Below are 14,746 nucleotides of genomic sequence, written 5' to 3' on the forward strand. Positions count from 1 at the left end.
GACTTTTCTATGGTGGTAGGGCTGGAATGGGTACATTCATATTTGTGATGTCACTTAAGGAGATAACGTAGTAATTGAATGTGACATAGTAACTTTATGGTCTGAAAAGCTGACAGCAGCTAGGAAAGTGGTGTGCTAACCCCCATTCCCATCTTATAGTGCATTCAAATGCTTCCTTTTGGCACAGGATGATGTGGCAGCTGGGCAGCGTTGTGTGGTCATGTAGACCTGATCATGGAGCTCTTTTGTTACTATAAAATTCAAGATCAAATAAAAATATCTCCTACGTGAGTTTTGTTTATGGTAGTGTAATTTACTGAAAGAACAACTGAAGATGCTCTGCTACATGATCGTCACCACATTCTGATAGTTTATTATGTGGATTATGTCTGCCACATTTCCCTTGCTCAACAATACCATCACAGAATTTTGTAATCAGACTTGCACATGTTCACTATTTATTGTTTGTCAAGCCATCAACATATTGAAGCATTCTCACATCATTGATAATATTTACAAAAGGTGTCAGTTGATAACAAGGTTTTACAGGTTAAAATGTCAAACACTCAAAAGAAAGTGTGTGCTGGAATTATATTAGATATTGCTTGCAAGCAACAGAAAACATCCAAAAAGTCGAAATGGGCCTGAGAGTGGTTGAAAAAAGTGGAGGGGCTGGTTACATGTTAATTTACTGACCAAAATCAGAACCACAGATCTGAAAGATTTCATAAATTATTTTCCAGTGCGTCCTGCATCATATGACAAGTTATTAATGCCATTATGAGACAAAATAGTGAAGCGGAATAAGTAGATTAGAGAGGCAATCACAGTTGATGAGAGATTAGGAGTAACTTTGAGATTTCTGCCAACAGGCAAGTCGTCCAAAAGTTAAGTTCTGTAATATCATCAAACATAGTAAAATTCTGTGCAAACCTGTGAAGAAATGATATGTGACTGGCAAGGGTAAGTTTCTGGCAGTTAACATAACACTTTTTTTTTTTTTACACTCTGGGATAATTTGATGAAATGGACATATATATAATCATTGACCTCCTACTAATCATAGCAGATATATGACATTTTTTAAAAAATGGATGCATTTTTCCTTACTGCTGTGTAATTCACTAAGCTATACTATATTTTCAAATTAACAAAGTCAGCAGTGTCATAGAAAATCCTGTGTGACCATCCTAAAGTGGTTTAAACAATATTTACCCTTGCATAGATCTATTAAAATTGTTTTCTTTAAAAAGACTACTTGAAAAATTGAACTTGAGAAATGATATGCATAAGGCGAATTGGAAACATAAACAGTGCACACTAGTGCCATATGACTGGTTCATGAAGCTTTGTCAACATCTAAATGGAGAATATTGGCAAACTGTCAATACTTGACATCACACGGTCAGTATGTGTTGATAATACGAAGAATATTTTGAGGGCCATCGGTATTGCTTGTCAGTATTTCTATTATTGACAGTATGTCTATATGGGCCTTCAGATGATCAGTTTGGCAATATTATTGAACATGTGAGGACCCCTTAAGAGCACTTTTCACCATAGCTGCTGTCAGTTTTTAACAAATCTTGGTAAGTACCTCTTTTCGCCTTGTATTGTGAGCAAATAAAAACAGCTGAAATGCCTTTAAGTATTTTGTATATTCCTTGTTGTGTTAGAGAGAGAGAGAGAGAGAGAGAGAGAGAGAGAGATTGATTTTGATTGAGACTTTACTTTGTAAGTCGTAACTGGTACCTGAATTTTGTTTGCCACCTCCTTAAATGATCAGCTTCTTCACCATTTGGTGACGTATTATAATTTGGAATAAGTTATTGTTCTTTAAGATGTAAAGTATGATTCTGTTGGTTACTTGGCCATATTGCGGATAGCTTTGACCCAAGTTTTCGTAGCTTATACCTAAGGGACCACTGTTGTAAGTAAATACAATCAAACAACAATCTGCTTTTCGTGAGAAAAGGAGATTGCTTGGCACACAAACTTCCTTCAAACTACACGTCCTGCTACATCAAAATTGGTCAGTGGAGTTCAGCACCATACTATTGTACAAGATCATAATCCAATTACTGTAACTAAGAAATTGTGAGAGGTTGTTATGTATTGAATGAAAACTATAGAGAATGCATTTCCTTTCCTGTATTTTAGTGAACTTTGTACACTTACAATTCTGTCGATTGGTAGCCGGCGATGACAATGAAGTTCACCTCCTTTTCCAAAAACAAGATATTTCTATTCTTCACTTCCAGAAAATTTGTATACATAAATGTTTGGCAACTCTTACACGTACTTTATTCAGTTTTATCACTGCAATAGCAATTTTCATTACATTAACAATACGTAACGGCCTAACAACAGGTCCTCTTTCCACAAGATACAGATTAACAGTCTTCTTCTTCTTCTTCTTCTTCTTCTCTCTCTCTCTCTCTCTCTCTCTCTCTCTCTCTCTCTCTCTCTCTCTCTCCCTCCCTCCCTCCCTCCCTCCCTCCCTCTCCCCCTCCCTCTCTCTCTCTCTCTCTCCCTCCCTCCCTCCCTCCCTCCCTCTCTCTCCCCCTCCCTCTCTCTCTCTCTCTCTCACCCCCCCCCCCTTTTTCCCCATGCTCAAAGCTTCACAACTACTATCATTGCGGGGATTGCACACTAAAAGAGTCTCTTGCTGTCCAGCTACACTTCACTTCAAGTACTTTTTGAATCTCATTTACATTTACAGTATTTACATACATTACTGAGCTTCTCAGAATAAAATAAGGAACAAATTAGTTAAAAAAGGGGGCAGTGAGGCTCACATAACATTGCATGGTCTTATATTTCTGAAAGAACTGTGTATTTTGATTTTGTGGCTTTATTAGCTGATGTAAAATATTTGTGTTTACCCCTTTCTGACAAGTAGCAGTCAGCATGGATCACCCCAAGTGCTTTGTACCTCTGGGTCCATTGTACTATTCTCCTTACAGCCCCTATTATTTCCTCAAATTCTTCATCTGATATTCTCAGTTTGTTGACAACTGCAAACCAGGAAATGGGATTGTGAATGTCTCTAAACAGTTTGTGATTATGGTACATTTAGACACCATTGTGAAAGTGACTGATGAAGCTCAAGTGAGTTAACAAAAACGAGTACTTGTTGTACTACAATTTTTACCTAGGGTACCATAATACTGACTGTGAGCATGCATTCTGCAGCTTTTATTACCATGATGTACAGCAGAGCCCTCATTGCTGGTTGTCTCTTTAGATCTTAAAGGATGGAATTCATCAGATGAATCCTAATGATCTGATGCTGCCCCAAACGAGCTTCCAATAGAGCTAGAATCATCTGTGGAAGAAAGAATGTTACTTGAAACTGAGAATACAAGACTTATTTAAACTTCTTAAGTATAAAAACAAAACATTTTTTACTGAGTAAATTGGTGTACTCTGTACCTATCAAAAGTTGTTATTTATATTTAATGTACCAAACATTTGTTGGGATGCTAATGCACATTTTGTTTTTGACACTCCTTAATAAGATGTTGAAAGCGTTTAATTTTCTTTTTACATCTTACCATTCTGATAATTATGTTCCCTCTTTTAGCTGTACTGTGCAGTCAGTGTACATAACAAAACCATGAGAAATGAAACTTCATCTGCATATAAATCAGAATCATCATTTATGCAAATTACTGACTTTAGCCTAATGCGGATGATAAAATACGTGTTAGAAGATGCTGGTGAATGGTGATACCTTTGCCCAGTGAGATTCTTCCACTGTACATTTGAAATGGGGGTGTCCAATTTTTATGTTGCAAAATGTTGAAGGTTAGCTGGCAGTGAAATATATTAGATTGAGAACTTGTAGCAATACCCTTTTCTCAGGTATGGGAAGAGCTGTGGCAGGGCATAAAAGAAAGAAAAAAAAGCACTCAAAAACTCATTCTTAACATAATCATTTGGGCCATATTGCACTGCTAGAAGTTCTATTTCAACTGCATGGAGTTCTTAACCATAAGTTGAATGACCCTTTTTTGTTACATTTTCCATTTCTTCCCACTCTTCCTCTACATTAGTTTTCTTGTGTCCCCTGCAGAAGAGGAGTTTAGTAGCCGTGACACTATGGTGTGGTGGACTATAATTGGTTTGTGCATCAAGGATCCACTCTTGGAACATATGACATGGGCGAGAGAGAGAGAGAGAGAGAGAGAGAGAGAGAGAGAGAGGGGGGGGGGGATGAATGAATCTGTGCTAGTGCTCCTCCTCTTCCAACTGTTGATGTTGCACTTACAAAGTTGTTGATCACTTAGCAGCTGTTCTTCATGTAGTAAGTGAACCAGAGATGGTGTCTGGTCAGGGAGTCCATGTAAGAGCTGTTTAGTAAAATACCAACTTTAACCAAAATCTACTCATTTTGTGACAAACTGTTGCCTTGTAGACATGCTCTGTGTTGCACTTACTGCTAGATTATGATGCCAGCTGCCATTTACACTGTCTGTGGCATTTGTATACCAACCCTTTTTACAATTCGAAGTATGCATTATTTCTTGCCATCACCATTAATGTCTCAGCCTGAATTGCATTAATTGCTGTAATAATTTCTGTATAAAAAGCAAAACACCCAAATATCTATTAAATTCGCATATGACTTTAAACACACATTTTCTCTAGCTATAATCATTTACATTGAGGCACCATCATCTTCGGGTGCCCCTCCTATCTTCATACCCTTGTACACCTCATCTGAAATTTCTTTCTGAACGTGGTTATTTTCATTATTAATTATTTGTTGTCTCAACCTGTTTTATTTAAAAAATATCTTCTTAACTGATGAAATATGATGTTTTTCCAGCATGAGTTTCTGTTTTATATCCTTCATACTCTTATTGTTTCCAGTTGTTTCTCCTGGCAAATTTTCATTGTACCTCCTCAAATTCTCTTAATGACATTTACAAAAAGGATTGGTTATTCAACATATTTTGTCAAGGTGACATTTGCTTGAAGTTCTCCTGTTTCATTAGTGACACGAGTTCTAAATTAATGAAAAATGTTGACTTTGCTGTAAACACATGGAATAAACTGGATTATATATGATAGGAATTTATTTCTGCATAATATTAACCAGTCTTTTGTATCACGAAGCTAGAAATATTACTCCAGCAAGCATATGTTTCTTTTTTGTTGTTATTGTGAAAACTGTCATTGTTGTTGGTCCTGGTGATCTAGCGGTAAAGCACATGCCTGGAAACCAAAAGGTTGGAGAATCAAATCCTGGCCAGACCACAGAAATTTTTAGTCTGCTTGTGATCTAGTCTTCATCTCTCATTGATGTGAAGATTCACCAGGAAGGCCATGTGGTTAGGATTGAACTTCAAACTGTAGGTCCCCTTTCACTCGTTGGTTAACTATGTTAGATTAGGAAGACACAACTCACCGAAGTGGTGTCCAATTGAAAGACTTGCACTCAGTGACTGAGCCTTATTATTATTATTATTATTATTATTATTGTGATACCTATCATTGGCAAAAAGGTTACATGTGCTGACCAAGTAAAACATAGTTATTGATAATTTTTTTCTTTGGACATTGTTATTGTCATCATTCTTCATTCTTGAACATTTTTGTGTGTGCTACTTATATGCAAATTATATTTTGTTCGTTTTTAATGGTATAGTTACAGATCACATTGTTTGTTTTTGTTATCAGATGGCTCCTGTAGAAGAAGATGGTGATGATGAAGTCAGTATAAGTTATGAATCTGAAAGTGGTGCTTCTGAAATTGTATCTGACCATGAGGGTTCTGAGAATGAGGTGGTCAGTGAATCAGAAACTCAAGAAGCTGGAAATGTGGCCACAGCAGAAAAAAGGAAATTGGAGGTATAAAAACCCTACATGTTTAATTATCTGTTTTGTCTCTTATTTGTTTTGTTACTTCTGTACTTCAGTGGTAATTCATAGTCCAGTTTAAAGCCTCATTGACTAATGTTCTAGGGTTCGCCTGACAGAAGCAGAAAGAAGAGAAAGACATCCCAAAATGATTTATTGAAGCCACCCACTGTGAAGGAGTTGAATCGGCTTAGGGAAACACAGAACTTGTTTCATTCAAATATATTTCGGCTGCAGGTTGGTGAACATTTTCCCCATGTATGATATGCAAAATCACAATTCTTAAAAAAACTCTTTACAAGTCGCAAGTCAATCTGTAGTAAGGCTCTCTTGAAAGTGTTGTGTTAACAGTTTTGACTGAAGAAATATTAGCTGCTAATGACTTACCACATGCATCAGGAAGGCAACAGAAAATGAGTGTCCCTGAGTTGCAGAGATCAAGCTTTTATAGGATGTATGTATTACACTTCACAAAATAGACTTTGTTGACATTCAAGAAATGTTCCAAACAAACCATTAACTTGCACCATGAGCACTGAATGAAAAATGGCATGCCACAGTGATCACGAAGCTTTGCACCATCAAGATCAAAGGTGAACTTCTTGGGAGTTAAAAATCATGCAGGACATTCATCAAGGTATCCACTCTTGAAGAGTGTATATAGAATCATATTGGTGTAATGGGCTGATGAGAACTGATGGAATGTGATGTCATGCAGCTGAATGTGGAACAATCTGTTGTGGAAATTATTGTATAACTGGCTGTCCTTCAAAGCGTTGCTGCAGAAAATGCAATAATATGTTTTATAGGTGCAGATGGGGGGAAACAAACATCCAAAGGCTGAATTTGTCCAGAGTGTTGCAGGTGGTTCATCACTTTTCAATAGGGATACAGGGTTGTCACAAATTCTGGAAATCAGGGACTATCAGGGAATTTCAAACGTGTTGGGAAATTTGAAGAAAAAAAACACTGGAAAAATCTTGCTTATGTCACAGTAGATGAGATGATTCATTTACTAAGTTGTGTCGTCGTTGGCTGGGCACAGCTGAGTACGTGCTCTGCTTCCCTACTCCCTCATCCCTGCTGCTTCTCCCTTTCCTACCATTCCACTCAGCTTGCAGTCAGTGCTGCCACCATTCCTTGCCACTAGCCTAGCAGCTTCCAACAAGAGGCAGGGAGGCTGGAGGAGTGATTTGTTTCAATCTGATCCCCAGAGATTGTTGATGCAGCAGGTGGAGACAGTGATTTGTATGAGTAGCTGTGTGAGAGTGTGTATGCTCTCATTTTCTGACAAAGGCTATGACCGAAAATTTAATTGTGAGAGTGTGATTGTATTTTCTACTTGCCTGTCTGCGGCTCAGTGATCATCTTTACGGTGAGTTGCTATCTATCCTCATTAGTATTGATTCTCAGAGTATTTGTGCAAGCTATTTGTTGCATGGTCTCATTTCATCAACATGGTGTGGACTTCCATGAAGGGCCAAAACTGCAGGCCATTTCTGCGGGTATCTCTCTAATGGATCAGGCCTGCTGATGTGATGCCCTTCATTTCCCAGTAATGTGCAAGCCCTGCCCATCAGATCTAGTCTCACCTATCTGCCTGCAGGCCTGGTCTGTTTGTGTGTGGCATGATGTGGTGGATTTTAGTGGTTTATCCGAGGACCCAGTACTGCAGTGCTGCTCAGCAGGCCATAGGACATGGGTGATGGATTTCAGGAATAGTGACTGTCTCACTGCAAGTACATTGTACAGTGCAGCATTTTATAGATATTCTATTTCTTATAGTACATTTTGGCACTTCAAAAATAATTTATATATTAGAAAGTATGGACGATAAGAAGAAGAAAATTGTGGCAGTCACTGGTGATTTATATGCTATATACTCATATATTTCCCGAAAAAAAAAATCACATAGTACTTGTAAAATAATAGACGTAGCACAGTGGCTAATAACCAACAATAATGAAGATAGTAGAACCATGGACCTTGCCGTTGGTGGCAAGGCTTGCGTGCCTCAGTGATACAGGTAGCCGTACCATAGGTGCAACCACAACGGAGGGGTATGTTTTGAGAGTCCAGAAAAACATGTGGTTCCGGCAGAGGGGCAGGAGCCTTTTCAGTAGTTGCAGGGGCAATGGTCTGGATGATGGACTGATCTGACCTTGCAACATTAACCAAAATGGCCGTGCTCTCCTGGTACTGTGAATGACTGAAAGCAATGGGAAATTACAGCCATAATTTTTCCCGAGAACATGCAGCTGTACTGTATGGTTAGATGGCCCCAGAGGTAAAATAGTCCCGCATTCGGATCTCTGGGTGGGGAGTACTCAAGAGAATTCATAATCAGTAGAAAGAAAACTGGCTTCCTACTGATCAGAGCATGGAATGTCATATCTCTTAATTGGGCAGGTAGATTAGAAATTTTAAAAAAAGGAAATGGGTAGGTTAAAGTTGGATATAGTGGGAATTAGTGAAGAACGGTGGCAAGAGGAACAAGACTTGTGGTGAGGTGAATACAGGGTTATAAATACAAAATCAAATAGGGGAAATGCAGGAGTAGGTTTGATAATGAATAAAAAAAATAGGAGTGCTGGTAACTACTATGAACAGCATAGTGAACGCATTATTGTAGCCAAGATAGACAAAAAGCCTATACCTACGACAGTAGTACAAGTTTATGTGCCAACTAGCTCCTCAGATAATGAAGAGATTGAAGAAACGTGTGATGGGTAAAAGAAATTATTCAGATAGTGAAGGCAGACAAAAATTTAATAGTCGTGGGGGACTGGAATTTGATAGCAGGAAAAGGAAAAGAAGGAAAAGTAGTAGGTGAATATGGAATGGGGGTAAGGAATGAAAGAGGAAGCCACCTGGTAGAATTTTGCACAGAGCATAACTTAGTCACAGCTAACACTTGGTTTAAGAATCATGAAAGAAGGTTGTATACTTGGAAGAGGCCTGGAGACACTGGAAGGTTTCAGATAGATTAAATAATGGTAAGACAGAGATTTAGAAACCAGGATTTGAACTGTATGACATTTCCAGGGGTAGATGTTGTCTCTGACCAAAGTTTATTGGTTGTGAACTGTAGTTTAAAACTGAAGAAACTGCAAAAAAGTGGAAATTTAAGGAGATGGGACCTGGATAAAATGAAAGAACCAGAGGTTGTAGAGAGTTTCAGAGAGATCATTAGATAACGATTGAGAAGAACAGGGGAAAGAATTACAGTAGAAAAGAATGGGTAGATTTGAGAGATGAAATAGTGAAGGCAGTGGAGGATCAAGTAGGTAAAAAGATGGGGGTAGTAGAAATTCTTGGATAACAGAACACATACAGAATTTAATTTATGAAAGGAGAATATATAAAAATGCAGTAAATGAAGCAGGCAAAAAGGAATACAAACATCTCAACAATGAGATTGACAGGAAGTGTAAAATGGCTAAGCAGGGGTGGCTAGAGGACTTTGTAGAAGGTCTATACAAGGGTGTGTACTTGAGGGCAATATTATGGAAATTGAAGGGGACGTACATGAAGATGAAATGGGAGATAGGATACTGCGTGAAGAATTTGACAGAGCACTGAAAGAAAGTCGAAACAAAGCCCCGCGAGTAGAGAACATTCCATTAGAACTACTGATAGCCTTGAGAGAGCCAGCCCTAACAAAACCCTACCATCTGGTGAGCAGCTTCAAGAAGAATATACAAATTCCAATCCCAAAGAAAGCAGGTGTTTACAGCTGTGAAAATTACTGAACTATCAGTTTAGTAAGTCACGGCTGCAAAGTACTGACATGAATTCTTTACAGACGAATGGAAAAACTGGTAGAAACCAACCTTGGGGAAGATCAGTTTGGATCCCGTATAAATGTTGGAACACGTGAGGCAATACTGATTCTATGACTTATCTTAGAAAATAGTTTAAGGAAAGGCAAACCTACGTTTCTAGAATTTGTAGACTTAGAGAAAACTTTTGACAATGTTGACTGGAATACTCTCTTTCAAATCCTGAAGGTGGCAGGGGTCAAATACAGGGAGCAAAAGGCTATTTACAATTTGTACAGAAAGTAGATGGCAGTTATAAGAGTCGAGGGGCCATGAAAGGAAAGCAGTGGTTGGGAAGAGAATGAGGCAGGGTTGTAGCCTATCCCCGATATCATTCAATCTATACATGGAGCAAGCAGTAAATGAAAAAAAAAAAGTAAAATTTGGAATAGGAATTAAAATCCATGGAGAAGGAATAAAAACTTTGAGGTTTGCCAATGACATTGTACCTCTGTCAGAGACAGCAAAGGACATGGAAGAGCAGTTGAATGGAATGGACACTGTCTTTGAAAGGAGGCCATAAGATGAACAACAACAAAAGCAAAATGAGGATAATGGAATGTATTCGAATTAAATCAGGTGATGCTGAGGCAATTGGCTCAGGAAATGAGACACTTTGAGTAGTATATGTGTTTTCCTATTTGGGGAGCAAAATAACTGATGATGGGTGAAGTAGGGAGGATATAAAATGTAGGCTGGCTATGGCAAGGAAAGCATTTCTGAAGAAGAGATGTATGGATTTAGGTGTCAGGAAGTCTTTTTTTTTTAAAGAGTATTTGTGTGGTGTGTAGCCATGTACGGAAGTGGAAACATGGACGATAAATAGTTTACACAAGCTTTCAAAAGGTGGTGTTACAGAAGAATGCTGAAGATTAGATGGGTCTGTCACATAACTAATGAGGAGGTACAGAATAGAATTGGGGAGAAGAGGAATTTGTGGCATGACATGACTAGAGGAAGGGATCGGTTGGTAGGACATGTTCTGAGGCATCAAGGGATCACCAGTTTAGTATTGGAGAGAAGCATGCTGCGGATTATAGGGATAAAAATCGTTGTATAGTGTTGTTGCTGTTGTTGTTGTGGTCTTCAGTCCTGAGACTGGTTTGATGCAGCTCTCCATGCTACTCTATCGTGTGCAAGCTTCTTCATTTCCCAGTACCTACTTCAGCCTACATCCTTCTGAATCTGCTTAGTGTATTCATCTCTTGGTCTCCCTCTATGATTTTTACCCTCCACGCTGCCCTCCAGTACTAAATTGGTAATCCCTTGATGCCTCAGAACATGTCCTACCAACCGATCCCTTCTTCTAGTCAAGTTGTGCCACAAACTCTTCTTCTCCCCAATTCTATTCAATACTTCCTCATTAGTTATGTGATCTACCCATCTAATCTTCAGCATTCTTCTGTAGCACCACATTTCGAAAGCTTCTATTCTCTTCTTGTCTAAACTATTTATCGTCCATGTTTCACTTCCATACATGGCTACACTCCATACAAATACTTTCAGAAACGGACTTCCTGACACTTAAATCAATACTCAATGTTAACAAATTTCTCTTCTTCAGAAACGCTTTCTTTGCCATTGGCAGTTTACATTTTATATCCTCTCTACTTCGACCATCATCAGTTATTTTGCTCCCCAAATAGCAAAACTCCTTTACTACTTCAAGTGTCTCATTTCCTAATCTAATTCCCTCAGCATCACCCGACTTAATTTGACTACATTCTATTATCCTCGTTTTGATTTTGTTGATGTTCATCTTATACCCTCCTTTCAAGACACTGTCCATTCCGTTCAACTGCTCTTCCAAGTCCTTTGCTGTCTCTGACGGAATTACAATGTCATCGGCGAACCTCAAAGTTTTTATTTCTTCTCCATGGATTTTAATACCTACTCCGAACTTTTCTTTTGTTTCCATTACTGCTTGCTCAATGTATAGATTGAATAGCAGCGGGGAGAGGCTGCAACGCTGTCTCACTCCCTTCCCAACCACTGCTTCCCTTTCGTGTTCCTCGACTCTTATAACTGCCATCTGCTATCTGTACAAATTGTAAATAGAAAATAAACGATTTTTTCAGCCTTCAGTTGCAAGGTAATTTTTATTCGTTTACCTAGGTTTCGATTCCAGTAATGGAATCTTCTTCAGAACCTATAAATTAAACCACATACAGACATATATTACTCACTGAAATGCATCATCAGTCTAATGATTGAATAATAAAGAAATCGTGATACTTACAAAAAATTAAATTATTTTGAGAACCAAACACTGGCCATGCCACAGATTAAAAATTAAAACACTAAAGACTCATAATCATAAGATTATGTCTGTCAAAATTAAAACCATTAAGGCGAACGTAGACGAAGCTACGCCGGCGCATGCGCTTGGCCGCGGCCGAGCCTCGCTGCGGATCTGCTTGCGACGCCTAGTTTCCGTGCCGCTCACATGTGGTCCTTATTTCTGGCCGGTGTAGCTTCGTCTACGTTCGCCTTAATGGTTTTAATTTTGACAGACATAATCTTATGATTATGCGTCTTTAGTGTTTTAATTTTTAATCTGTGGCATGGCCAATGTTTGGCTCTCAAAATAATTTAATTTTTTGTAAGTATCACGATTTCTTTATTATTCAATCATTAGACTGATGATGCATTTCAGTGAGTAATATATGTCTTATGTGGTTTAATTTATAGGTTCTGAAGAAGATTCCATTACTGGAATCGAAACCTAGGTAAATGAGTAAAATTACCTTGCAACTGAAGGCTGAAAAAATTGTTTGTTTTCTATACATATACGGTTGCTGACGCGCTGCATTATGTTAAAGATTTGTAAATTGTAAATAGCCTTTCTCTCCCTGTATTTTACCCTTGCCACCTTCAGAATTTGGAAGAGAGTATTCCAGTCAACATTATCAAAAGCTTTCTCTAAGTCTATAAATGCTAGAAACGTAGGTTTGCCTTTCCTTAATCTTTCTTCTAATATAAGTCATAGAATCAGTATTGCCTCACGTGTTCCAACATTTATACGGAATCCAAACTGATCTTCCCCATGGTTGGCTTCTACCAGTTTTTCCATTCTTCTGTAAAGAATTCACGTTAGTATTTTGCAGCTGTGATATATTAAACTGATAGTTCGGTAATTTTCACATCTGTCAACACCTGCTTTCTTTGGGATTGGAATTATTATATTCTTCTTGAAGTCTGAGGGATTTTCACCTGTCTCATACATCTTGCTCACTAGATGGCAGAGTTTTGTTAGGACTGGCTCTCCTGAGGCTATCAGTAGTTGTAATGGAATGTTGTCTACTTGCGGGGCTTTGTTTCGACTTTCTTTCAGTGCTCTGTCAAATTCTTCATGCAGTATCCTATCTCCCATTTCATCTTCACCTGCGTCCTCTTCCATTTCCATAATATTGCCCTCAAGTACACACCCTTGTATAGGCCCTCTACATACTCCTTCCACCTTTCTGCTTTCCCTTCTTTGCTTAGAACTGGGTTTCCACCTGAGCTCTTGATATTGATGCAAGTGGTTCTCTTTTTTCCAAAGGTCTCTTTAATTTTCCTGTAGGCAGTATCTATCCTACCCCTCATGAGATAAGCCTCTACATCCTTACATTTGTCCTCTAGCCATCCCTGCTAAGCCATTTTGCACTTCTTGTCGATCTCATTTTTGAGACGTTTGTATTCCTTTTTGCCTGCTTCATATACTGCATTTTTGTATTTTCTCCTTTCATCAGTTACATTCAGTATCTCTTCTGTTACCCATGGATTTCTACTAGCCCTCGTCTTTTTAACTACTTGATCCTGTGCTGCCTTCAGTATTTCATCCCTCAAAGCTGCCCATTCTTCTTCTACTGTATTTCTTGCCCCCATTCCTGTCCATTGTTCCCTTATGCTCTCCCTGAAACTCTGTACAACCTCTGGTTCTTTCAGTTTATCCAGGTCCCATCTCCTTAAATTCCCACCTTTTTGCAGTTTTTTTCAGTTTTAATCTACAGTTCATAACCAATAGATTGTGGTCAGAGTCCACATCTGCCCCTGGAAATGTCTTGCAATTTAAAATCTGGTTCCTAAATCTCTGTCTTACCATTATATAATCTATCTGAAACCTTCTAGTATCTCCAGGGTTCTTCCATGTACACAACCTTCTTTCATGTTTCTTGAACCAAGTGTTAGCTATGATTAAGTTGTGCTCTGTGCAAAATTCTACCAGGCGGCTTCCTCTTTCATTTCTTAGCCCCAATCCATATTCACCTACTACATTTCCTTCTCTTCCTTTTCCTACTGTCGAATTCCAGTAACCCATGACTATTAAATTTTCGTCTCCCTTCACTACCTGAATGATTTCTTTTATCTCATCATACATTTAATCAATTTCTTCATCATCTGCAGAGCTAGTTGGCATATAAACTTGTACTACTGTAGTAGGCGTGTGCTTCGTGTCTATCTTGGCCACAATAATGCATTCACTATGCTGTTTGTAGTAGCTTACCTGCACTCCTATTTTCCTATTCATTATTAAAGCTAGTTCTGCATTACCCCTATTTGATTTTGTGTTTTTAACCCTGTATTCATCTGACCAAAAGTCTTGTTCCTCCTGCCACTGAACTTCACTAATTCCCACTATATCTAACTTTAACCTATCCATTTACCTTTTTAAGTTTTCTAACCTACCTGCCTGATTAAGAGATCTGACATTCCATGCTCCGATCCGTAGAACACCAGGTTTCTTTCTCCTGATAACGACGTCCTCTTGAGTAGTCCCTGCCCGGAAATCCGAATGGGGTACTATTTTACCCAGGAGGACGCCATCATCATTTAATCATACAGTAAAGCTGCATGTCCTCGGGAAAAATGACGGCTGTAGTTTCCCCTTGCTTTCAGCCGTTCACAGTACCACAACAGCAAGGCTGTTTTGGTTAGTGTTACGAGGATCAGTCAATTATCCAGACTGTTTCCCCTGCAACTCCTGAATAGGCTGCTGCCCCTCTTCAGGGATCACAAATTTGTCTGGCCTCTCAACAGATACCCCTTCATTGTGGTTGCACCTACGGTACGGC

General features: G+C 38.7%; 1 protein-coding gene across 1 annotated transcript in view; it reads left to right on the plus strand.

The window, feature by feature from the left end:
* LOC126199009 (nucleolar protein 6) overlaps positions 1-14,746 on the plus strand; it is a 160,191-nt gene that overhangs the window by 13,384 nt on the left and 132,061 nt on the right. The window contains exons 2-3 of the mRNA XM_049935689.1: positions 5,689-5,859; positions 5,974-6,105. Coding sequence (XP_049791646.1) covers positions 5,689-5,859; positions 5,974-6,105 — 303 coding nt within the window. The remainder of the gene's footprint in view (positions 1-5,688; positions 5,860-5,973; positions 6,106-14,746) is intronic.

The sequence above is a fragment of the Schistocerca nitens genome, chromosome 8 (genome assembly GCF_023898315.1).
Source record: "Schistocerca nitens isolate TAMUIC-IGC-003100 chromosome 8, iqSchNite1.1, whole genome shotgun sequence".
NCBI classification, from domain to species: Eukaryota; Metazoa; Arthropoda; class Insecta; order Orthoptera; family Acrididae; genus Schistocerca; species Schistocerca nitens.